Source organism: Nanorana parkeri, unplaced genomic scaffold (assembly GCF_000935625.1).
Source record: "Nanorana parkeri isolate BGI_ZX_2015 unplaced genomic scaffold, ASM93562v1 scaffold129, whole genome shotgun sequence".
In the NCBI taxonomy this organism is placed as follows: Eukaryota; Metazoa; Chordata; class Amphibia; order Anura; family Dicroglossidae; genus Nanorana; species Nanorana parkeri.
This window is the reverse complement of record NW_017306397.1, coordinates 2129618-2155933: the sequence shown is the minus strand read 5'-3', so window position 1 is coordinate 2155933 and position 26316 is coordinate 2129618. Positions and strand designations below refer to the sequence as shown.

The 26316-nt window shown below is 42.2% G+C and overlaps 2 protein-coding genes across 2 annotated transcripts; one reads left to right on the top strand and one right to left on the bottom strand.

The window, feature by feature from the left end:
• Nucleotides 1-725: 725 nt before the first annotated feature.
• LRRC34 (leucine rich repeat containing 34) lies at nt 726-11979 on the bottom strand. Its single transcript, XM_018553787.1, has 11 exons — nt 11943-11979; nt 10489-10594; nt 8205-8323; nt 8020-8084; nt 7826-7909; nt 6845-6973; nt 5159-5254; nt 4896-5050; nt 3530-3685; nt 1261-1387; nt 726-946 (listed from the first exon to the last, which is right to left on the bottom strand). The coding sequence occupies exons 2-11, from the start codon at nt 10590-10592 to the stop codon at nt 755-757; spliced, it is 1227 nt and encodes a 408-aa protein (XP_018409289.1). The 5' UTR covers nt 10593-10594; nt 11943-11979; the 3' UTR covers nt 726-754.
• A 152-nt stretch (nt 11980-12131) lies between these two features.
• LRRIQ4 (leucine rich repeats and IQ motif containing 4) lies at nt 12132-26019 on the top strand. Its single transcript, XM_018553785.1, has 6 exons — nt 12132-12143; nt 17835-18960; nt 22074-22247; nt 23513-23651; nt 24699-24895; nt 25816-26019. The coding sequence occupies exons 2-6, from the start codon at nt 17866-17868 to the stop codon at nt 25963-25965; spliced, it is 1755 nt and encodes a 584-aa protein (XP_018409287.1). The 5' UTR covers nt 12132-12143; nt 17835-17865; the 3' UTR covers nt 25966-26019.
• The last annotated feature ends 297 nt before the right edge of the window (nt 26020-26316 follow it).

Here is a 26316-nt window from a genome sequence, read left to right as displayed (position 1 = left end):
GCCCCCCCCCCCCCTTCCTCCTGCATGTACTGCCTGTATTTGTTTTTGCACAACTTTATACCATACAAATCTTTTTGTTATTTCTGTTTAATAAGTTGCCAGAAATTTGTCATGTGCACTCTAAAGGGGGCATTCACACCACATCAGCTCCAGACCAGATTGTTTCCGGACCCAAAATGCATCCTAATGTATCCTTATGCTATTTCTGGCCTCTGTTCACACCAGTGCAGTCCAGACCAGAAACATACTGCATGTGTCATTTTATCTTGTCTGGAATGCACTGGAACTGCCGGCAGGCTCACACCATTTTCCAGACCAGATCTGGGTCGGCAAATTGTGTGAACCTGCCCTAAACGGCTATCTCAAACAATGTTATTAGAAAGTGTGTCAAGGACTACAGAACTCCTCCCCATGTGGTATGAAGAAGAGGGATTGAACTTCTGTAGTCCTGACAAACCTCCAGTTCTAGGGTGATAACCATGCTCCTCCGTAGACAAAGAACACTGAGTGAGCATTGTTGTCCTAGGACAGAAAGTGTGCTACTGCCAAGTTCACAAACTAAAGAGAAAGAAGCCTGAAAAAGAAAAGCAATGCTACCACCACATCTAAGAACTGGTTTATACAGTATGTTTTATATGTAAAGTAAAAACCTTATGTCATTTTGGAACATTTTATTAAAATACTCTGAATCCGAGTAAATGGCAATAAATATGTATAACTGTACAAAGAACATCCATGACAGATGGTACAATGTCTAATCATTTGTTATTGCAAGACCAGAATTGCACACTGGATCATCTGCAATCCCATAACTTGGGGTCCAGTAATAATGCTTCTTGAGTCCATGAAAAAGTTCAGCAAGATAGACACGTCCATCTACTACATAAGGCTGTACGTCTGTTGAGGAGCTGCTCAGGCGCCCAGTGGAAAGTAGATTTGAAAATGCCTGATATGATAAAGAAAAAAGTCAATGTTTCTATTTACGTTGCACTAAATAAAATCGAGCGGATGGCATTGCAATAGGGATGTTCAGATACCAGTGCCGATACTTGCCATTTTTATGAGAACTACCAGGGTTTTAATTGCGACTGGGCCCTGGCGCTTCAAATATACTAGATATACTTTAAACATAAGTACATGTTTAAATTATAGTTCACTTGTATTCCTTCAGAGGAAAAACTGCTACAAGGTGAACTGTAACTGGTTTCTTGCATAGCTTATGTATGTTTAGCAGTGTACTATACATATTAAAAGGCATACCATGCAGGCAACTTCATCCAGCACATTTCCCCATATGTATATGTATTGTAGACTTGTGTTTGCCTGGATTGCAGTCGCCAGAACCTTCAAGCCTTGCCCACTAATGTTGTTGCTCACAACTGCTAATCTAAAAGGAACAATAAAAGAAACAATATAGCAATGAAATACTATGAAAGAGAATAAAGTATTTTTTAAATGGTATTGTTTTTAGTCTTGTTGCATTAAAAAACTAATTTTTTTTTTTTTAATTTCCATATGGATTATCTTGATTTGTATTGTAACTGTAATGTCTTTCTTATATTGTAAAGCGCTGCGCAAACTGTTGGCGCTATATAAATCCTGTATAATAATACTGTACATGACAGTCTGGGGGGAATTTGTTGCATCCTCTGCATTCTTTAAACAGTCGCAATCGTCAATTCATTTGCATATTGTGACTAGGTTACTATTGTAGTTCGGGATGCACCGGTATTTCGGTATAGAGTACCAGTACCGATATTTTTTTTTTTTTGGTACTCGCTGATACCGAATACCGATACCGGAAGTCTTATTGAGGAAGCCAGGCGGCATGTAAAGATTCGCCATCTGGCTTCCCGATTAGCAGAGAGTACGTCCCCATGCTTCTCGTCACTAGGTGATGAGAAAGCATGGAGCTGGCTTTCTGGCCAATCAGGAATCTGGGTGCTGTGTAACGGCAAGTGACGAGGGAGCATGGAGCCGGCCAATCAGGAAGCCGGGCAGCGTGTAATGACTCACTGCCCAGCTTCCTGATACCAGAAGTTTCAAGCTAGGCATCGGAGCATTTGGGCAAGTACTCGCCCAAATACTCAGCATCGGCACCAATACTAGTATCGGTGCATCCCTAATTGTAGTGTTTACTCCAATAATGATTCTCTGGCAAACAGAAGCTTAAAGTGACATTAACTCAGGAGTTAAATGTTAAAAATGCATTTAAATACCTTCACTATTAACAAAAATATCCCTTTTGTGTATCACTCGGCTGTAGATCCTCAAATCATCTCTGATTTCATGCTGACACTGTCCTTCCTTCTGGAGGGTGACTACTTTTGTTCCCCCATGGTCCCTGTGTGTGTTGTAAAGTAACCACCGCTCCAAGCTCGCTCCTGTAATGGACCAAAATCTCACGTTTAAATTGCTAATTTCAATTGGAATTATAGTCTATAACAGGAGTGAGCTTGGAGCGGTGACTACTTTACAACACACACAGGGACCATGGGGGAACAAAAGTAGTCACCCTCCAGAAGGAAGGACAGTGTCAGCATGAAATCAGAGATGATTTGAGGATCTACAGCCGAGTGATATACACATAAGTTACATTTTTGTTAATAGTTAAGGTATTTGAATGTGTTTTTAAGATGTAACTCCTGAGTTTAGTGTCACTTTACCCAATATTGCGATTAACTAAGTATACTGTTGCACATAATCACTAGGTGGAAGCAAATGAACAGGGCAATCCACATAGCTGCTGAGACTGCAGTTTAATTACCTCTCAGTTTGTGCTTCCAAGTCAGACAAATGTATGGATTGGGCTGCTGACACTGTAACTAGATTGCCGTCAGTTGTCAGTCTGCGCATGATCTCTTCCAAGACATGAAAATGAAACGTGTCCACTGGGCTGCTGACACTGTAGCCCTTTAGGACTTTCAGGCCTGGTTCACACCTAGGCGCTTGTTCGCATGGATCAGTCGTGCAATAACGCACAAAACACAAAAACCCATACAAATCAATGGCAACAGTTCACACGCATTGCGGCACGTGTGTGTTACCCCTTCAGGCAAGAAAATATGAAGCACTATTTTCAGCGGCTCTGGAAATATTTATCCCATTCACGCACTTTACAATTGCCACCAAGGAGTGTTACATGCTATCTTTGTGTGTACATTGGAATTTTATACTGTAGTTTTTTATTTTCTTTGCACTAATTTAAGAAGTGATTGAGAGCACTTCTAACATTTGCGACTGGCAGAGATTTCCATGCTGGGAGACTTTCAGCTCTTGAAATTATCATGATAAAATAGTGCCGTATTCGAACTTCTGTGGCATACAGTCGCAAAATGTAAAGAGTCGCACCACAGTAAAAAAAAAAAAAGAGCACTGTAAAAGGAATTTACCTGTGCAGTAGAAGTGCACATAGATTGGAGGTGCAACCAACTCTAAACAGATGCAGATGTGTCCATAAATTCCCCCCACTGTTCTTTGCCCAAATTATGATAAGTACAACCCTGACTGTGTGCACTGTTATACGTACGCCTTGAGACTGCTGTTGTATGTATGAATAGTTTCAGCAAGGTGGATGGCACCCTCGTCATCCATCTTGTTTGATGTCAGGTCTAAGATCTCCAGAGTTCTATTTGTCTTTAGCAATTCAGCTAAACACTTAAATCCATCACGCGTGATTTTATTACTGGAAGAATAAATCATAAATATATTTATCAAAGAAAAGGAGGCCTTCTCCTTCAGTAAACACAACCTGCAACTTAACATATAGTGGGCTTTCAGCTCTGCTATAAGTCTAATTTACCTGAACTATATATGTTAGGAACTCGGGGGAATTTAAAGGGCAGGCAGTGGAGCTGCATACAGCATGGCTTAGGCTGGCCATGGACAGTAAAAGCAAACATGCAATCCATTTCTAGTCTTTCTTGCAATTACTGAGCTGTTTCTTCATGATGACAAGTGACTAAGACAGACAGAGGTGCTTGTTAATGTGCATAAACATTTTCTATATCTTAAATGTACCTACACGCAAGGCCAATCCTTCACTCTTTTATAGAGAATGGATGTAATGCCTGTTTACCATCTGGCCTTGTGGCATATCTGCCCACCTATGGCCAGACCAATATACTCTTCACACTGTGATGGTCTGTTATACTGTAAGCTGATGCTCAGTACTTGGAGAAAAGGGATGTTTATGTACAGTGCAAGGTTTGTACCACTGAAATCCAACTGTGTAAAGCTGGCCATATATTGACCATTTTTTCATGGATAGATCAGGGAATCTAGCAAGGCGGTATGGCAGCCACTGGACCCCTTACCCAGTTCCTACTGACATGCTCCAGAACTGCAGGTTTCAATCCACATACTTAGGGGCCTATTTATCACAGAAAACTGATATTGTCCTCTACTCTGTTATACACCATGCTGTAGTATGCATTTTAAAGACTATTCATGAAATGCAGGATGTGGTGAGGAGACTGTAGTGTTCTCTCTGCTTAACGCAGCAGAAACAAATTCAGTAATTGGAGGAGACCTGGTCACAGGGCTTTGACAGGTCATGTGACCAGGCCCTCCTCCCTTTTCTATTTTGGTTTTACTTATTCATTTTAATATTACTAAACTTATTTGTAAAGCTCATGGCTGTGCTTTATAAAAGTACCATTGTTTTTTTTTAAAGTAGCAGTATAGCTTCAGTAAGGCCACACAGTTGTTTTTTTTAAATGGCCCCCCTATTGACCTCCACTTCTTCATCTTCCATTTAGATAACCTAAGATCATTCTTTGTTTTCCATATCCCTGTCTACCTCTGTCCATCTTGGAAGGTGAGGTCTGCTCAACAAAGTTAAAAAAAACAATGTATTTAGGTGACAGAGTTTGCCTGACGCACAAAATCCATACCAGCTCAGATCCAGATATTTCAGTGCAGTGTTTTCATACAAGGCTTCACAGAGTCGTTCTAGTCCAAAATCTGTCATTTCATGTTTAGACAAATGGAGCTCTTGAAGAGTGTTATTCGTTTTCAGCATCAGCGATATGTGAATGGTTGTATCTTCCTTAAAGCCAAAAGAAGGTAATGTGTTTGTTAGCATGTATCAGACTGCAAGGTGTAAAGATTGTATAAACAGAATATAAATATATATATATATATATATATCACAAACCTGTAGCACATAGAACAAAGGACGGTTTAGATTAATAAACTTGATTGAATTATTTTTAAGTAGAACTGTGGCCAAGGCTATTAAACTCTGAATTCCCTGTAAGACATAGAACACAGACATACTAGAAAACGGGAGTTAGCTGTTTTTTTATTTTTTATCACAGATGAAAGTGATCTGTGCTGCTTTTACAGGCCACCCATACAAATAAAGACCTTTGACAGGATGGCTAAGATTCTGCAATATGCACTTAGCACCTTGCTCTGCGTTTCACACCTTTGCACTGTTCAAGAAATAGGCCTATTACCTTATTTCCTTACAATAAAAGAGCAGCAAATAAGCAATCCAGAATCTGTGACCCTGATAGTATGTCGGTGACCATCTCATGGTACTGTATATAATGCTGATTGGCAGTCCAACTTACAAAGAGTAGAACAAGAGATGCTCCTTTTGTATTATGTGAGCAGAACTTTATGCTTGTTAAGACCTGCTCAGGTATGGCATGCTAAGGAGGAAGTGAGAGCACACATAGATGCTAGTTTTTTAAACCTTCAACCTGTCATACAGTTAGAGACTCGTAGGTCCCATCATGGGTACTTGTTTTCATAATAGGAGTTTCATTTTCTTCTTGTTATTAGATCAGCTCAGATGCAAACATCGCAATCAGAGTTCTTCTCTGAGTAAAAACATAATTCTCTGAGTGTAAAACAAGAATGATATGTAAATCTTTTATAAAAGAAAATTATTTGTTTTTCTACAAGTTCCACTAGAACTTGAAGTAGTATTAAACTCAAACTTTTTCAATAATGAATCCAGATCAAACAAATATACATTGCTTAGCAGCATATTTCTTTACATTTTTACCCAACTCCTGTCATCATGTTTCCAAACAGCTCCAACTCTCTTAGTTTAGCATCCCTGAACTTTCTGTCCAGTGCAAGATCACAAGGGAAAGCACAGCCCAGTCCCGGCATGCAGCCAAAGCAGCCTAAACAACAGTTAGCAATATGAAAATTCTGACTTTCTGTTAAAAGTCAACGGGTAAGCTCTTATCTCCATCTCTTATCACTCACGCTGGCTGCTAACATATGTCTACTGTCCTGCTGAGAGCAGTGGCATGTAAAATGATGGGCGTAGGACAGAAATAAAAAGACAGATTTTAACCCTTCTATTCTGTATGCACAGTTATTTTGATGAAGCTGGGCTTTAAAGGAGAACTATGGGGTCATGGCTTTTCCCCATAGTTCTCCTAAGGGTCACGGGAGAACACAAACTAGCGTCCTCCTGCCACCCAAAGCTCAGTATACCGCGAGCTATACTGAGACGCTGCAGCAGGGACGGATCCTGACATTGCTGTCGAGATCCACCCAGCTGTGGGATTGACAACTGGTTCTGCCTATCCAGAGGCAGAACCAGCTGTGCCGGCCCCCTCCCCCGTCCGTTCCACCAGTCAGCGCTGGGGGAATCCCTGCAGGGAGCCGTGAGTGACAGTCACGGCTCTGCAGAAATAGATCGAGAAGTGAGCGAGGGACGATATGTGTTCGCTCACTTCCCTATCTACTGAGCCGACCTGTGACAGTTTCATTGGCACAGGTCGGCTCAGATTATGAGGCTGAGTGAAAATCACTCGCCTCATAATTCTCTTTTAAAGAAATAGAAAAGAAAGGCCACTACATTCTTTGACCTTACCAAGTCACAATCACCAAGGTCCAAGTCTTCAAGTGTTGAGTTGATTTGTAGCATTGCAGCAAAGAACATTGCTCCTTTGTTTCCTATTTTGTTGCCTGTCATCCTTAGGCTTCTTAGAGTATCATTCCTCTATAAGGGACAATCAAGAAGACAATCAAAAGACAATCAAGAAGACTTGTTGGAGCTAAGAGACCGTAAATGGATATGGAAACTGATGCTCTGAATCTGTACAAAGTTACAGGCATTAAGTGTTTTCATCTATCATTTGTAATTTCTCCTATATAATTAAACAAGTTATTTATATATACTAGACTTGCATGATAACTATATAAGGGCCCATTCACACCACATTCAGATCATCTCCAGGGCCCATTCACACCATGTCAGGATCATCTCCAGACCAGACCACATTGTTTCCGGACCCCAAATGCATCCTAATGTATCCCTATGCTATTTTTGGCCTCTGTTCACATCAGCGCAGTCCGTTCCAGACCAGAAACATACTGCTTGTCCTATTTTGTTTGGTCTGGAATGCACTGGAGCTATGGGCAGGTTCACACCATTTTCTGGTCCAGAAAATGGTGTGAACCTACTCTTAAACACTGTCCTGACTTTCACATTACAATGGGAATACATAGAAGATGTCCCTTTTTTATTATCATATCAAGCTAATCAGCTACCCAACTTACAAGGAACACAAGAGGAGCTCCTATGGTTTAATACATAGTATAACAGGATGAGATTATTCCAAATTTCCAAATCAGTAATTCATAAAGTAATGAAACCAAAAGATCAGCCTGACAACCATGACACTGGCATTTTTAGGAACTAAACCACAGGAAAGCTGTTCTTTTTTATTGTCTTAGTTCACTTTACATGACATGTTATTTTTGCTAATAGGCCATTTCTAATAAGTATTTGAACTATGCATATAACAAACAATCTATTACTATAAAACAACATATACAGTATGTTACTTACATGCAAGGCCTTTGCAATTAATTCTGCTCCATCTGTTTCAATGTCGTTTCCCATAAGATTTAAGTGAAATAAGGAAGATCCTTCCTAAAAGCATATAATATTGAAAAGCATATACAACTGTATACAGTATAAAACTGGATGTATAAATATATACAGTATCTTAAACAATATCTTTATTTGGTTTCAATACATACCTGGAGGAACTTTGCAATGTGCACTGCGCCTTTGTCAGTCAAATTGTTGAACCTCAAATCAAGACCTAAAAAATGTGATCAAATACTTTGTATAATATGCTTCTGAAAAGTGTATGAGCCCTATGTGGGCATGTGTACTGCAGATAATAAAGCTGGGCTCACGCAAGGCATATGACTCAACTTACCTGCTACAAAACTGTTGTGTCTCAGAATATAGGCAATAACCAGGAAATCTTCATCCGTAATTCTCCTTCCTGCCACCAGACGATTATTTCCACACAATTTTAAAGTAGTTGTATATTGTCTAGATGCAAAAGATAAGACAATTCATAACCAGCATGAAATAAGCAGACCTTAATATTAATAGGGAAAACAATCTATTTGACCTGATATATAAACATGTTCACTGGCGCCTGCACACACTGGCTGCATGCTTATTTGGGCCATCAACTCAGAAGTTGGGGCAGCCATACTACAGAAAGCAAGTGAGCCTCAACCTTTACCAGCAACTTAGCAATGGCAGCTGCTATATTTCAACTCTTATGGGTTTATATTGAACTAGGGAAAAACGTATAAATAAATAAATGGGAGCAGCTGAAAAACACCTGATAAACGCATGTAACCTGCTCTTTCACACGACAACAACTGTCTTCTCCTCTTAGTACCTTTCCACAGCTGATTCTCACATACTAAGTCCAGGTCAGGGGCAAAACGAGTAGTAAAGGAAGGATGGTACTGAAAGTCCTGGAGGCTGGACTTTTAAAAACAATTTAGCGATGGCCATATTTTTACCCCAGCAGATGTTGTGTTAAAGTAGAACTGAAGCCAAAACTTTTTTTAGTTTTGTATAGAGTAACGATGGGTTATAACCCTGTCAGCTTTTTTTGCCAACTATGTCCCATTGGGGAGATTTCCCTTTCACTTCCTGTCTGATATTTATAGCAGAAAGTGAAAGGAAATACCTGCAAAGAGAGGGAAATCCCTGGTAGTCAGCAGGGTCACCAGAACTAGTGTCCCCATTGGAAGATTTCCCATCTATTCCTGTTCTGATGACAAACCAAAATGTGGAATTTTCTTTCACTTTCAGTGATAATGATCACCAGGACAAATATAGAGGATCAATCTCCCTGAGAGGGACATAGACAAGAATAAAAAAAACAGGTGTTCTAATCCCTCTCCACTCTATCCAAAACTAAACAAATGTTTTGGCTTTAGTTGCACTCTAACTAAGCGAGGGTTGATGATAAGAATTAATGGAAAATCTCCCCAATGGTACACAGATTGCAAAAAAAGTGATAGCATAGTGATATTCTTCATGTCTACTGGTAGCATGGTGATATTCTTCATGTCTACTGATAGCATGGGGATATTCTTCATGTCTACTGATAGCATGGTGATATTCTTCATGTCTACTGATAGCGTGGTGATATTCTTCATGTCGACTGATAGCATGGTGATATTCTTCATGTCTACTGATAGCATAGTCATATTCTTCATGTCTACTGATAGCATGGTGATATTCTTCATGTCTATTGATAGCATGATGATATTCTTCATGTCTACTGATAGCATGGTGATATTCTTCATGTCAACTGATAGCATGGTGATATTCTTCATGTCAACTGATAGCATAGTAATATTCTTCATGTCTACTGATAGCATGGTGATATTCTTCATGTCTACTGATAGCATAGTGATATTCTTCATGTCTACTGATAGCATGGTGATATTCTTCATGTCTAGTGATAGCATAGTGATATTCTTCATGTCTAGTGATAGCATAGTGATATTCTTCATGTCTAGTGATAGCATAGTGATATTCTTCATGTCTAGTGATAGCATAGTGATATTCTTCATGTCTAGTGATAGCATAGTGATATTCTTCATGTCTAGTGATAGCATAGTGATATTCTTCATGTCTAGTGATAGCATAGTGATATTCTTCATGTCTAGTGATAGCATAGTTATATTCTTCATGTCTAGTGATAGCATGTTGATGTTCTTCATGTCTACTGATAGCATGGTGATATTCTTCATGTCTAGTGATAGCATGTTGATATTCTTCATGTCTACTGATAGCATGTTGACATTCTTCATGTCTACTGATAGCATGTTGATATTCTTCATGTCTACTGATAGCATAGTGATATTCTTCATGTCTATTGATAGCATAGTGATATTCTTCATGCCTATTGATAGCATAGTGATATCCTTCATGTCTACTGACAGCATGGTGATATTCTTTATGTCTATTGATAGCATAGTGATATCCTTCATGTCTACTGACAGCATGGTGATATTTTTTATGTCTAGTGATAGCATGGTGATATTCTTCATGTCTACTGATAGCATGCTGATATTCTTCATGTCTACTGATAGCACAGTAATATTCTTCATGGATGAACCTTTTAGCAATGCAGAATCCTCTTAGAAATGTAAATGAACAGAATGTAATCAGACGTTACTCACTCAGATTGCTCTAGCTGTAGCAGCATTTCCTCAATGAAAGGGTTGTTAGGTAGGTTCAGTTCAGTACATGCCGCACTGTACATCTGGCTCAGGCCTGTCGCCATGGCTGAAATACAAGAAAACAACATCATTTCATGTAGAGGTTTTAATGTGTGTAACTAGGAAAAGAGTAATGTGAGAAGCTGAGCTAGGAAAATCTATCTGGCATGGCTAGAGATTGCCTACAGACCGTATAGACAATTCTCCTGATCCAGCCGTGTATGGTCAGCTCAAGAAACCATCATATGTTGGCAAGGCAATAGTAGACATCCTACGGCCAAGACTGAGGGCCCATTCAAACATCTAGAGGTGACCTGCGTGGTTCCGCACCGGATCAGCGCAGGTCGCAGCAAGGACACAGTTGTTTTCTATGTGTCCCATTCTCACCACAACGAAAGTGTGATGAGCGGTGTGCTCATCACAAATCCTGCATTGTATAACAGCACGCTGAATGCCACCGCAGATCCCCACACAGCAGTGCACTGGGCTGCCATGCGTGGACCTGAATGTGGTGTACACTGAAGCTGATTCAACAACTTCAACAACAATTGCACTTAAAGTGTGCTAAAGTGGCTTCTTAAAGTGGACCTTTACCCCCCTTTGACTAAAAATCACATCAGTGTGCAGCTCTTCATGCTGATATGGTCAGTCTTTAAATGTATAGATCATTTCTTACTGACCGCATATAAAGTCTGTACTACATGGCAGAGAACTTATCATAGGTACCCACTAATTAAGCAAAGAAATGTTAATCATGATCAGTTTTTCGATTGATATTGAAGACTGATCATCATCAATCGGTATCTGTGTGTTGAGATGTTTATTCATTCAGTCACTAAGCAATCATTCCTATAAATTGCATGGTGGGTATAAGACAGGAAATGCCTGCGGATACACATTGGTAAGATTTAGATCAGTGGTTGGCAATTCTGGCCCTCCAGCTGTTGTGGAACTACAAGTCCCACGAGGCATTGCAAGACTGACAGGTACAGACATGGCTCCCAGAGACAGAGGCATGCTGAGATTTGTAGTTAAAGCACAGCTGGAGGGCCAGAGTTGCCCACCCCTGAGTTTGATGAAAGCAACAAATATAAAGGAAAGGATTAGACTTGTTGATAATACTGCAGGAACATAGAGTATCAAACTAGATACATAGAGTATACATAGAGTATAAAACTAGATACATAGAGTATACATAGAGTATAAAACTAGATACATAGAGTATACATAGAATATAAAACTAGATACATAGACTATATCTGGTAGATTTACATACACTGATCCCCACTCATCCTGGGAGAGCAGCGGACCCTTTATGGGTAACCTCTGTCACATCATACAGAAAGTCACCACAAAATAAATGTGAATGTTTGCTGATGGTTTCTTATAAGACACGACACACATACAAGTGTTACCTGTAGTTACAGTCTATGCTCAGTCCTGTGTGTCAGGGCATGTTGTTGTCACTTGTTGCCATGGTCACCACCCCTCCTCCTCCTCCCTGGATGTCTCCTGGTTAGGTCTGCGGCAGTTTCTGTCTCCTGAAGATATCAGATCAGAGGGATGTCGGTGGGATCGGGGACACAGAGATTGGTGAGATGGGGGGCTGGCATTGGGTAGAGTCCAGGGAATCTGACTGACCATGGAATCAATTTGATCAGACTGGTCCAACCAGAGGCAGTGCACAGGGATGGCTTCTGTGGTTGCTCACTATATATGTTACAATCTGACTGCACAATCTCTCTACCAAAACTATGTAATAAGAGCACCTACCTAACCTCTGCCATCCATGTGTATCCAGTCAAGCCGGCCCTTGTACTACATAGTTGTTGGTAGATGTAAAGGGGATTGTACAATCAGATTGTAACATGTTGTGGGAGTGTTAGACTCCCAACACATTTTGTTTTGTTAGAACTTTATTGAAATGTCACCAGTGAATTTTCATTAAACTGACACTAAACTCAGCAGTTAGGCTTCATTCACACCTAGGCGTTAAGGCCGTGACACACTGCACGCGAAGCCGTGCAGAGCGAAGCAAAGCTATCCGACACGGAGCTTTGCGTGCAGTGTGTGAGCTGAGTGCAGTCAGATGATTGACAGCACCTTCAGCCAATCGGCTCGTCCGTAACAACCTGCCAGCTGTCGCATCGCAGCGCGCTGGTTTATACGCGCGAGCCGATTGGCTGAAGTTGAAATTGTTCATCTCGGCACGCTCAGCTCCGCGAGCTCTCGCAACCTGAGCTGCCGAGCAGAAAATTACATGACACACTGCTCGCAAAGGCAGCGCGCCCCCGCTCCGCGGTGCTTCGCGTGCAGAGTGTCACGGCCTTTAGCGTTTTGGCTGCAGAAACGCAGATTTTTGTTTTTGTACAGTTTTTATGTGCGTGCATCAAGTCGCACGTTTTGCAAGCAGAGCAAGCCACTTCCACTCTAAATGTACTTACTCCACCTTTAGCTTTACAATATTACTCTGGACGGGAAGTGCCTGAACAGGGAATTTAATGGCAGGACTACTAGGTATTATTGGACTGAAATCTGCAGAATGAAATAGGAATTATAGGAGATTTTAGTGCTGTGGTCTCTAAGCTACAACCTGCGGGATGATTATGGCCTGCACACTGGCCCCTGGCAACTGGCAATGAGAAGACCCCTACATGCAAGGCTGTCTCATGAGGAGTCGGAGGGAGGGGGACTATGTGTGCAGGGTGGCAGTGAGTGCCAGGGGCTGGAACGCAGGGCATTTTCTACTGCCCTTGACCACTGACACAGGAGCATTTATTACTCCTACTGACCACAGACACAGGAGCATTTATTACCCCCGCTGACCACAGACACAGGTGCATTTATTACCCCCGCTGGCCACAGATACAGGGGCATTTATTACTCCCGCTGACCACAGACACAGGGACATTTATGACTCCCGCTGACCACAGACAAAGGGACATTTATTACTCCCGCTAACCACAGGGACATATATGACTCCCGCTGACCACAGACACAAGGACATTTATTTCTCCCGCTAACCACAGGGACATATATGACTTCCGCTGACCACAGACACAAGGACATTTATTACCCCCGCTGACCACAGACACAGGGACATTTATGACTCCCGCTGACCACAGACACAGGGGCATTTATTACCCCGGCTGACCACAAACACAGGAGCATTTATTATCCCGCTGACCACAGACACAGGGGCATTTATTACCCCCGCTGGCCACAGACCCAGGGGCATTTATTGCCCCCACTGACCACAGACACAGGGGCACTTATTACCCCTGCTGCCCACTACACAGGGCACTTATTACCCCTACTGACCACAGACACAGGGACATTTATTACTCCCGCTGACCACTGACACAGGAGCATTTATTACCCCTGCTGACCACAGACACAGGGGCATTTTATGACTTCCGCTGACCACAGACACAAGGACATTTATTACCCCCGCTGACCACAGAAACAGGGACATTTATGACTCCCGCTGACCACAGACACAGGGGCATTTATTACCCCGGCTGACCACAAACACAGGAGCATTTATTATCCCGCTGACCACAGACACAGGGGCATTTATTACCCCCGCTGGCCACAGACCCAGGGGCATTTATTGCCCCCACTGACCACAGACACAGGGGCACTTATTACCCCTGCTGCCCACTACACAGGGCACTTATTACCCCTACTGACCACAGACACAGGGACATTTATGACTCCCGCTGACCACAGACACAGGGGCATTTATGACTCCCGCTGACCACAGACACAGGGGCATTTATGACTCCCGCTGACCACAGACACAGGGGCATTTATGACTCCCGCTGACCACAGACACAGGGGCATTTATGACTCCCGCTGACCACAGACACAGGGGCATTTATGACTCCCGCTGACCACAGACACAGGGGCATTTATGACTCCCGCTGACCACAGACACAGGGGCATTTATGACTCCCGCTGACCACAGGGACATTTATGACTCCCGCTGACCACAGACACAGGGGCATTTATTACCCCGGCTGACCACAAACACAGGAGCATTTATTACCCCCGCTGGCCACAGACACAGGGGCATTTATTGCCCCCACTGACCACAGACACAGGGGCACTTATTACCCCTGCTGCCCACTACACAGGGCACTTATTACCCCTACTGACCACAGACACAGGGACATTTATTACTCCCGCTAACCACTGACACAGGAGCATTTATTACCCCCGCTGACCACAGACACAGGGGCATTTATTACTCCCGCTGACCACAGACACATTTATGACTCCCGCTGACCACAGACACAGGGGCATTTATTAACCCCCGCTGACCACAAACACAGGGGCATTTATGACTCCCGCTGACCACAGACACAGGGGCATTTATTACCCCCGCTGATCACAAACACAGGGGCATTTATTACTCCTGCTGACCACAGACACAGGGGCACTTATTACCCCTGCTGCCCACTACACAGGGCACTTATTACGCCTGCTGACCACAGACACAGGGGCATTTATTATTCCCACTGACCACAGACACAGGGGCATTTATTACTCCACTGACCACAGACATGGGGCATTTATTACTCCCGCTGACCACTGACACAGGGGGATTCATTACCCCCGCTAACCACTGGCACAGGGGGATTTATTACTCCTGCTGACCACAGACACAGGGGCATTTGTTACCACCGCTGGCCACAGACACAGGGGCACTTATTACGCCCGCTGACCACAGACACGGGGGCATTTATTACTCCTACTGACCACTGACACAGGAGCATTTATTACTACCGCTGACCACTGACACAGGGGCATTTATTAGTCCTACTGACCACGGACATAGGGGCATTTATTACTCCCACTGACCACCGACACAGTGGCATTTACTTGTATCACTTCCGCTGACGCAAGGGCATTTCCTACTCCTGCTGACAGTCACATGGCCATCTATTACTCCCGCTGACACATGGCCATCTATTACTCCCGCTGACACATGGCCATCTATTACTTCAACTGGCACAAGGGCATTTATTGCTCCCACTGACCACTGATGCAGGGGCATTTATTACTCCCACTGACCACTGATGCAGGGTCATTTATTAGTACCACTGACACAGGAGCATTTCCTACTCTTATTGACAAGGGGCGTTTTTTGCTCCCACTGACCTCTGATGTTGGGGCAACAGGTAAGCAGATCAGAATTGTTTAATTCAGTGACTCAGAAATCATTAAAACCAGGGATAGCCAGCCAAGTAGCAATTTCAGAAGGAGAGGTAGGCAATGGCAGCCTCCATATTCTGTCAGTAGTAGTTGCTTGGTATTTTTGTGTTTTTTATGTTTTTGAATGAACTATTCTGGTGTGACTGAATTGCTTTTCTTTTTTACAGAGGGAATACAATCTAGAAGTTCTCCAGACCCCGGTCAGACAGGACCAGATACCATAAAATCTTACCGGCTCCTCAAGTCCCCTCTGTCAGTGTTATTGGAGAGCTGGCAAATGAGGACTTGTACTATTAGACATCTAAGAGCCATATCTGGCACACCTCATACAAAAGATATACAGAGCAAATGTAAGCATAATGGAGCATCTGGGTGCTATAACTACAGTATATGCGGGAGCCAGCTAACCTCCTTATGTGGCTCAACAGTTTAGGAAAATATTAAGTTAGCACACCAACCACAGTTCTGATGCAACAATCTTTCATCAATTGTACAAATATCATGAAGGTTTACAAAATACAGTATGTCAGGGGCGCCCACAATTTTTCAACTTGAGATCTACTTTTCAATTGGTGATCTCAATGTGATCTACCAACGAAAAAACACCTGCATTTAGGGGCGGGAGGGGCGTGGGGTTGCATTGAAGTCAATGGCACCGCAGCCAGGCCCTACAGCCAGGCCCCTCGCCCACATTGCGATCGCCTGTACCCAGAACCCAGTTCTGTAGTGCTACTCCCCATTGAGAAACTCAAGAATGAACAGAAAGTGATGTAAAGCACTCCCGGTTCATTCATAACTGGGGACACATGTGTCCCCAGTTATTTACAAACACTGGAGTGATCAGCTTATCGCTCCAGTGTTTGCCCTGCACACAGAGGATTGGTACATATCACTGATATGTACCGATCCTCTGCCGCTCGGCCACGCACATGGGGGCTTAGCTTCTGCTCTGGATCCCCCCTGCTCTCCCGGGCAGAGGTAGCGGTGGATCTGAGGAGAAGTGAAAGAAGCACTTCAGCCGTGGGGGGAGGAGGGAGCTGCTGTCACAGAACTAAGGCCGGGCGGTGAGGAGAGAGAGAGAGAGAGGCGCCGGCTGTCAGATCCTTGCCGAGCGTCTCTCTCTCTCTCCTCACCGCTCGGCGTTAGTTCTGTGACAGGGGCTCCGTCCCCTGCCCCCCCCCCTCCCGCCGCCGGCTGCAGCGCTTCGTTCACTTCTACTCGGATCCCCGCTGCATACAGATGGGGGAGAGCAGCGGGGATCCAGAGAAGAAGCCCCAAGGCAGGACGACAGGACGTCGGGATCTACCATTGATCGCTACACGATCGACTGGTAGATCACAATCGACCTAATGGGCACCCCTGCAGTAGGTAATATTTAAAAATTACGAAGGTATAAAGTGCAAAAAATAATTTCTGCATATACGGTAGTATCCAATATGCATTTCAAGGCAGAGTCAGACAGAAAGTGACAAAAATGTAGGTCCAAAGAACAGCCAGCCTGTTGGTATGTTGTGATACCCAGACCCCTTTGTCAAGGATGTTCTTGGTTCCTTCGACAAAAGACGAGTCAGTAATTGAGTTTTGTCGAGCCAGCAGGGCCCCCAACTGTCAGAATTTTGTTCGATTTCTGTGAAACAGAGGAAATGCTAACAGTGTATGACCAGCTTTACTGTGCGACTCTCTGTGTAAGATCATTTGACCCGTCAGAGCCACAAAGAAAGCCTTTACAAGTAACCCAATCACATATTGAATTTTTGTAATACAGGTTAGGTAGTGAAATCGAACACCAGATTGATTCCTACAATATTTTCCTTTATAACAGTTTTCTAAAAAAAACTTTAGTTAATTGGCTACAATAAAATTATTTTTTTTAATAAGCTTGGAATTGTTATGAGAAGTTCATATGTGGGAAGAGCATAGACACGGACACAGTAAGCCAAAGTACTGATTCATTGTAAAAAAAAAAAGATATTACTTCTAAATGCATACCATATTGTTCATTAGTACTTTAACCTCCCCAGAATATCCTTTGCAGAAATGCTCAAGTCAAAACAAATCTAATTAGGTTTTTCTGTTTATAATTGTAGGTTAAAACATATGTAGACTACAGCTGCAGAAATGCCTGAATTTGGTCAAAACGCATCAGTCAAGATGTTCAATGTTCGCTTTTCAAATGCCGTCACATCTGTGTTATTGGATACCAATGAGCAGACCTGGGAGACAGTTCAAGGGAAACCTGAGTCTGAGCTACCTATGCTGATAAACCAACGAGTTCTCTTCTTGGATTCAGCTCAGCAGATGCACAAGGAGATCCCTGGTCAGGTCCTTAATCTGGAAGATCTTGAAGAACTGCACTTAGAAAATAACCAGATTGAAACCATTCCTAAGGAAATCTACCATCTCCATAATATCAAAGTCCTTTACTTGAATAATAATAATATTACTCAGATTTGTAACGAGCTTGGAGAGCTAAAAATGCTCCAGAGCTTGGACCTTAGTGATAACCCACTTGACTGGAGCTCCCTGGAGATCATAAGTAGACTGCATCAGCTTCGGGAGTTGAGACTGTATAATATAAACCTTCATGAATTTCCAGTTCTGATCTGCAAAAAACTCCATCATTTGCACCTACTGGGCCTCTCCAACAACAGCCTTAAATCTCTCCCATCAGAAGTAGTTAATTTAACACATCTTAAAGAAATGTATTTGCGGAATAATACCTTTGACCTATTTCCAAAGCAGATCTGTGTAATTCAAAGCCTAGAAATTGTTGACCTTGAAAACAATAAACTGACCACTATACCTGAAGAAATTTGCTCTTTATCTAATCTTATTAAGCTGTTTATCAGTGTAAATCATCTTTCATTTATTCCAAAGACTCTCAGTCAGTGCACAAAGTTGGAAGTTCTGGATGCTTCTGGCAATCATCTTCACAAGTTTCCTCATTCCCTTAAAGAGTTAGGAGACCTGAATGAACTTGGACTGTCAAACAATAGCTTGGAAAAATTACCTTCTACAATAACTAAATTACATTCTCTCTGTGTCCTCTATCTGAAAAACACGGGCTTGTCCATGTTACCTGCTGGATTTGCAAAGCTGGAATCTCTCAAGATACTAGACCTTAGTCAAAACCATTTTACTGAATTCCCTACGGTGATCTGCTCTCTAAAGCATCTTCAAGTTCTTTCACTAGATGACAACTTAATGAGCTCGGTAAGATAATAGAATCTCATTCCATGAAACAACAGGATATGAAGTAACAAAATCTCAGGTTAGATGTAAAAATGATATTTCTCTGATGCAGCTAGGTAAGAATAGAAGAAACGTTTTGGGACCACACAGGGTCCCTTCCTTAAGGCAATACAGTGACAGCCTTGAGGAAGGGACCCTGCGTGGCCTCAAAACGTCGGCTTTATGACCTACGTGACACTTTAATAATATATAAGAGTACATTTGCACCTTGAAGGAGTGCTGGTGACTTTTTACACAGCGCCATCCATGTATGTAACTATGAGCACCACCGTATTTACTTTGGTTGTAGTGCTATATGCAGTGCAGCTGGTATCTGTATCTCGCTATGATGCAGCTAGGTGTAATTTTTAGTGTTGTGTTTAATTTTATTTGACAATATGTAGAAGAACACACAAGCCTGGTAAACATAAACAGCAAACTCTATTTTCCTTTATTGTCTTTATGTCTTGAAAGGAGAACTATGGGGAGAGTCAAATACACTTATCCCCATAGTTAGAGCCGATGTGTGACACTGCAGCTGTCACACGTCGGCTCTATAGATCAAGAACTGAGCGAGCACACATCACTGATCGCTCAGTTCACGATCTTCTCCCTGCAGAGGGTGGTGACTGTCAGTCACTGCTCCCCACAGGGATTCTCAGGTACTCCAGCGCTGACTTGAGGGGCAGACAGGAGATGGGGCGGGCACAGCCAGCTGTCAAGCAGGTAGTGTGTGGATCTTTCCCGGCTGCAGCGCAAAACTGCGCTGTCAGCATATAGCAGGCAATAGCCCACTATTTACTAAGTTTTGTATCACAGGAGGACATTAGTTAATGTCCTCCTGTGACCCAAAAGAGGACTAAAGCCAAAAAAGGTTTGCCAATAGTTCTCTTTGAAATACAAAGGTCTTTGTTTAGTCTCCTGAAAGTAAATTAAACACAAGTCCACTTTGGATGTGCATTTAGTTGGTTAGAAGCCAAAGAGGTCCTTTCCTACAATGAGGATTCAGAAGGTGTAACATTGTTCATTGTGAATCAGTTGATCAAATGAAAACAACTCAACACGTTTCGAGGCTCAGTGCCCCTTTATCAGGGCTGACAACAGTGTAAACAGGCATATGTGTGAGATGCAGTGCAAAATTATCTGGGATATAAATTGGGTGGGCTAGATAATGAAACAAGGTACCATTTGAGTCAGACACCACTCTGCTTGACACCCTGTCAGAATGTTTTCACTGCAAACTGTCCATTAGAGGTTCATTATCCAGCACACTTGATTTATATCCAAGTTAGTGTTACATTTCTTCTCACACAGATGCCCATTCACATTGGTGTTCTTAAAATGATTTGGCTTGCTTTTTAATAAACTGATTCACAATCAAACCATTGAAGTACAAAACAAATCATTGTGTCTTTGTTTTACTGTACTGAATTGATCTACAGTGTGTACTCCATAAAGCACTGTGTAATATGTCAGTACTATATAAATGCTGGAAATAAGTGAAATACTGAAGGCCTGATGGAAAAAAACACATAGACCGTATCACCTTAATTCTGCTTTGCAACTACAGTAATACCTTGGTTTACGAGCGTAATTCTTTCCGGAAGCATGCTTGTAATCCAAAGCGCTTGTATATCAAAGCGAATTGCCCCATAGAACATAATGGAAATTCAGATGATTCGTTCCACAACCCAAAAATATTCATATAAAAATGATTACAATACAGTACTGTAATATAATACCGTACAAAATATAAAGAAAAATAAACCAATTACCGCTACCTTCAAGAGAGAGGAGGATTATTGTGTAGGACGACTTTCACTATCACTAACGGAATCACTGCTATCTCTTGACTCAATGGAATCTTTTTCATTTCGTGAAACCTTAACAAGGAATCTACCCAATGTGACATTGCATTGTCGTTAAATAGACTCATCGCTCGCACTGCTACAGCCTTATTCGGTGGCGCTTTTCTACAAAATGTTGCTCTTATTGCAAGACATTGCTTGTATATCAAGGCAACATTTTTCATAAATGTTTGCTTGTCTTGCAAAACACTCTCAAACCAAGTTACTTATAAACCAAGGTATTACTGTATTTAAATCAATAGATATCATGACAAATTATAGCCAAACTCTAGCCAAACGTTTTTTTCTTTTGCATATAGTGGGAAAGTGGGAGTGATGAGACACCCCAGCAATGTGGACATAGACAACAGTGAAAACACTTTTTTCGGTAGAGCAGAGGAAGACTAAGGCCCCATTCACACACGAATGGGCCTGCACGTACAGCTCCGTGCTGCGTGGGGGGCCGTACCAAGCAGCTGCCGGGAAGGACAGGTGCTGGTCCGTAGGGGTGCGGGTGAGCGTATTGATATGCCGCCGGAATGAATCCTGTATGCGTCCCCGCCAGAAAACCGGCACCCCTACGGACCTGCAATTAAGGTGAGCGTAGGGGGCGTACGGCCCCGTAGCCCCATAGAGAAGGACGGGGGCTGCGTACTAATCACACGCAGCACCTGTCCTTCCCGGCAGCTGCTTGGTACGGCCCCGCACGCAGCACGGAGCTGTACATGCAGGCCCATTCGTGTGTGAATGGGGCCTAAAACTAAAGACTAAAAGGTGCTAGAAGTACACTAGAACGTCTGTGAGGTTTTCATTGATGTCTGTGTCATCCTTTCCTGATGACCCATGTTTCCCTGGTTTCCTGTCTTGATGTCAAAGTAAAGGGAATCTTAAATCCTGACAGAGGTCACTCTATCAAAATCCTTGAGGGCTGAAACACACCATTTGGTGTGTTGTGGCAACGTGTTCATTTGGAATGGCACCCCAACTCAATAAGGCTTGTGTGCTGCATCAGAAAAAATTCTTCATGTCTGTTTTTTGGTCTATTCCTGTCCATTCAAAGTAAATGGGATATCTTAACAGTTAACACAACATACATTAATACATGAGGCAACGTATATTAACATATGTGCATTATTGCAACACACAAGAACTGAGAAGTGTGAATGAGTCCTGACTTGAGTTGTGCTTTATGAAACATACGTTTGCAAAGTGGGAATCTCTCTGTGTATTGAAATGCTCTTCTTTCAGATTACACCACAAGTAAAATCGCTACAAAACCTGACCCATTTGGGAATGACTGGAAATAGGTTTCCCGTTTTCCCAGAGGAGATCTTTGGGCTGGAATCCTTGGAAAAATTGTACATTGGACAGGATCATGGCACTCAACTTACCAACTTACCAGACAACATATGGATGCTCACGGTGAGGTCATATTTATCTTATTTTTTCTTATTTCCTGAACACACACACATCTACACACTTGTTATGGCTTATAAGATAACTGAAAGATTCAAAAGTAATTGATAGCAATGGAGCCATTTTTTATGGGGTATGCATAAATACTGTATGTAGAATTATTAAAAAGAAGCAGCATTATGACATATTTAAGAAGATTCTGAAATATGCACGGCTCCCGTCCTGATTGGAGCATTACGGATCGAATGTCACCACTGTGACATCCGTGTCCATCCAGGTTTTTTTTTATCGCGGACCCAGCATGATCAGGTCTGGGGAAAGGGATCTCTGATCCGTTTATTTATCCGTACCTGGGAAACTTGGGGTAACCGGGTGTAAATGGACACATGACTGCCCATAGACTAGCATTGGGCATCCGATCTGGTCCGCCCATGTTAAAGGGTCCGTAATGGGGAATTGTGTAACTTTGTAATGGATGCCAGCAGTCAAATGCAAACTCAGATTAAGAATTTTTTACACCAGATCCCCAAAAGATTTAAGAAACCATTGGGTGAGCAAAACTTCTGCCATGTATTTATATCACTCTAAATTTAAATCTACGCTGACATGAGATTTTTTTTTAAAACAGCCAGTTTACAAGAGAAATGCATTTTATGTGGTTACCATGCCTAAAACAATAACACTAACTATATATGTATATTTGTAAAAAATTTTTTAGGGGGGAGGTTATGTGGCTGCTAAATTACTTTGTAGCATTAGCATACTATAGGTGTAAATGGTGGGGGGGGGGCAAACAAAACATGTCTCTGCTGATTCCCAGTTGTCTGGGCTGAAAGAAACGCATAGCCTGCCATTGCTGTCAAGTCCTTTAAAAATGTTAGCAGCTTCTAATCCAGTGTCTTTCAAATAACCAACCCAGAACGAGTATGTAAATGAGGTGTAGTGACATAAGTTTCTGCATATGTGTTCTGTGGAAAGTATTGAAGCCATTGGATCAGTACGACAGATAGAACATTTTCAAAAGGAGACTAGCAATGATAACATTTATATTTCTCTCTGCATAGGATTTTCTTTACATACAGTTGTGTACAGACAACACATTATTTGGATTATCCTTTTTAGCAGATTAGCTGGTTTGCTTAGTAATAGTTAGCAGGGACTTGGACCCTTCATCCAAAAATTCCTGATGCAGCTCCTAGTTGGGGGGGGGGGGAGTTACAACTATGTCACTGATTGTGAACCTTACCAATTCCACTTCTTGTTGAATGTAGAATCTGAAAGAACTGTACATTGAAAACAACAGTCTGGAGTCTCTTCCAGCCACACTGGATCAGCTAAAGAACCTCGAGGTTCTGGATTGCCACAGTAACCATCTAAAGCAACTACCTGATTCAGTCTGCAAAATCCACGGTAGGTATACCATAATATATTTGCATGTGGACACTTGTTTACTGAACTTTATTTTTGTGTAAAACATGTCTTCTCTGTTCCACACATACACATCCCAAGTACTTTTATTACCTAATATAATGTTTTGTTGTAGATGATAAATACAATTTTTTTAAATGTTTTATTTATAGGGGACCTACACTCAAATTTACAACTTCCCCCAATACATACTTCCACTTTTTGTGTGTGTGTGTGGAGTTATTTTTTCTCCAGTCTAGCCTGCCCCCCAACCACCATTCTTGCCTAGGTGTGAATGATGTTTCCTGCTCTTGAAGTCTCCCAGGATATGCACATTACATATCCCAGGAGGCTTCAACTTCTATTACATATCCCAGGAGGATGGACCCGACGTTGGAGGGTGGAGCTGGCTTGCATCATCAAGGTTCAGCTGTCTGAGCCTGGAAAAGACAGAGAGATCCTGGAGATGTTGAAGAAGAACATGGTGGAGCAGGATGCAGCATGTGGCAGCTAAGTGGCTGATCATAACAGAGCAATGCTGGATTCACTGGGCAGGTGAGTAGGTAATTTCAGGAATAAAGGTAAGGATATTCACAGGGGGAAGGGAGGGTAGGGGAAGCTCATCTTTAAGTGACACATTCTAATTGGTCCTGTATTAGTTGCAATGGCCCACAAGCTGACACGGATGGGCAAATTAATGCAAGTTGAAAATGTACACATATGTGTCAGTGAAGTGCTAGAAAGGTGATTGATAAGGTTCTCTGGGTAGAGTTTATTTTTATTGCTCGCTCCTCTCCTTGAGCAGTACAAGGGCACCATTGACATGGCTGTCTAAATAGGAGTCATTAATGGTAAAAATATTTGATCACGACTACAGTAACCCAAAATATGATTGGCTTCTTTTGGAGCTTTTATGTGCCCTTTGTACCTAATTATTGTACCTCATTAAATAAACATCTGTTGAGAGTTTAGCAATTCTGTGTTGCAGTGATAAAGTAATAAAGCCACTACTCCATTTTCTGAAGAAGTGTTTCCCTGTTTCTTGTTCAGGGTTGCAAAAGCTGCTTCTTCAAAACAACCAACTGTCTACTCTGCCAGACAATCTGGACATGTTACAAACACTTGATCTGCTTGTACTGGAGAGGAATCCTATGACGGACCCACCAGTGGAGATATGCAGCCAGGGAAAAGCTGCTGTGTGGACATATCTTAAAGAAAAGAGGCACAGAAATCAGATGGCAACAAAGGTAACAACATCACATGACATTATGGTGTTTATAGGATATAATGCCTATGGTCAGAAGACAACTTGCCCCACATATCAGAAACCTATCCTGAGATACCTGCAGGCTGCCATTGCTAACCTCTCCTTATGAAAATGCTTCTTGCCTAGCAGTCATGCTGGCCCTCCTGCTCCAATACATTGAGTCACTGAGCCAGAATAAGTATCGAGATATTATTATACATTATTATTATTATACAGTATTTATTTAGCGCCAACTGTTTGCGCAGTGTTTTACAGTAGAAGACTTTACAGATAAATACTTTAGACGTTTTTGATGTGCATACTTGTTCCAGGTATATGTCCTCATGTAGGGTTATGTGGGCATATCTGTGTACAGCCATTGACTTCTATGGGAGACTGTTTGCATCACCTGTGGCTTCTCGGTGGGGGTAATTTACACTGTATGGCCATAGGCAGCCATGTGCATAAGTCCTAAAACTGTTAGTAAAATGTCTACTGTTTTCTTAATTTTGTATGGGGCTTCACTTTGTAATAGATGAATGGAGAAGTGATTTCTGGCACTAATGCAGTAAAGTGTGAAATATATGTGATGTCATTGTATTTGCATTATACCAGTGAAAAGAGAAGAGAAAAGTGATGATGTCCCAGGTGTAGAGGTTGCAGTGGCTAGTGGGCCTTTCAGAGCCAGCATCATGGGAATCCAATAGCAGACACGGCCTCCCCAAGAACAATGATGTGCCCCAAACATTCTTTTTTCCATAGTAATGGTTCCCACCCAGTAAAGATACAATGCTCCTCCCTCTGATCAATGTCTGGAGCCAGCTCTGGTGCCTTCAACATGGATGGGAATAACTGCCAACCTTTTGCTAGTGAATTTAAAAATCTAAACATCATTCTTGCTTTCTTATTTCTTTACTTCAGATTCAAGCGTGGTGGCGTGGGATCATGGTACGGAAAGGTCTTGGACCCTATGCTTACCTGCTTCAGATCTGGAAAAAAGGCAAATCAAAAAAGGCTAAGAAAGCGAAGGGAAAAGGCAAGAAACGTGTTGTAAAAGGGAAAAAGAAGTAACACTGTGTTGCTATCTAACATAAAATAGAGATCATTTTGTTGTTACGAAAGCATACTGACATATAGTATACAGCAGAACCTTAGTGAGCACAGACTCTGCACACTGCAGTAGTACAGGTGATTACATTATTCCCAGATACAATGGATGTGAGTGATCAAACCAGTTTCTCTTGTGACAATAAAGGCCATTATTATATACCGTTAGACATTCCACACTGTCCTAACACAATTGTATCTTACTTTACTTCCAAAACACATTTCACATGGAATGCCACACTCTCAGACTGCTATATTTATTTCCTTTTGTGTTCACCATGAAACATCTGTGCATGACGTACAAGACAAATGAAT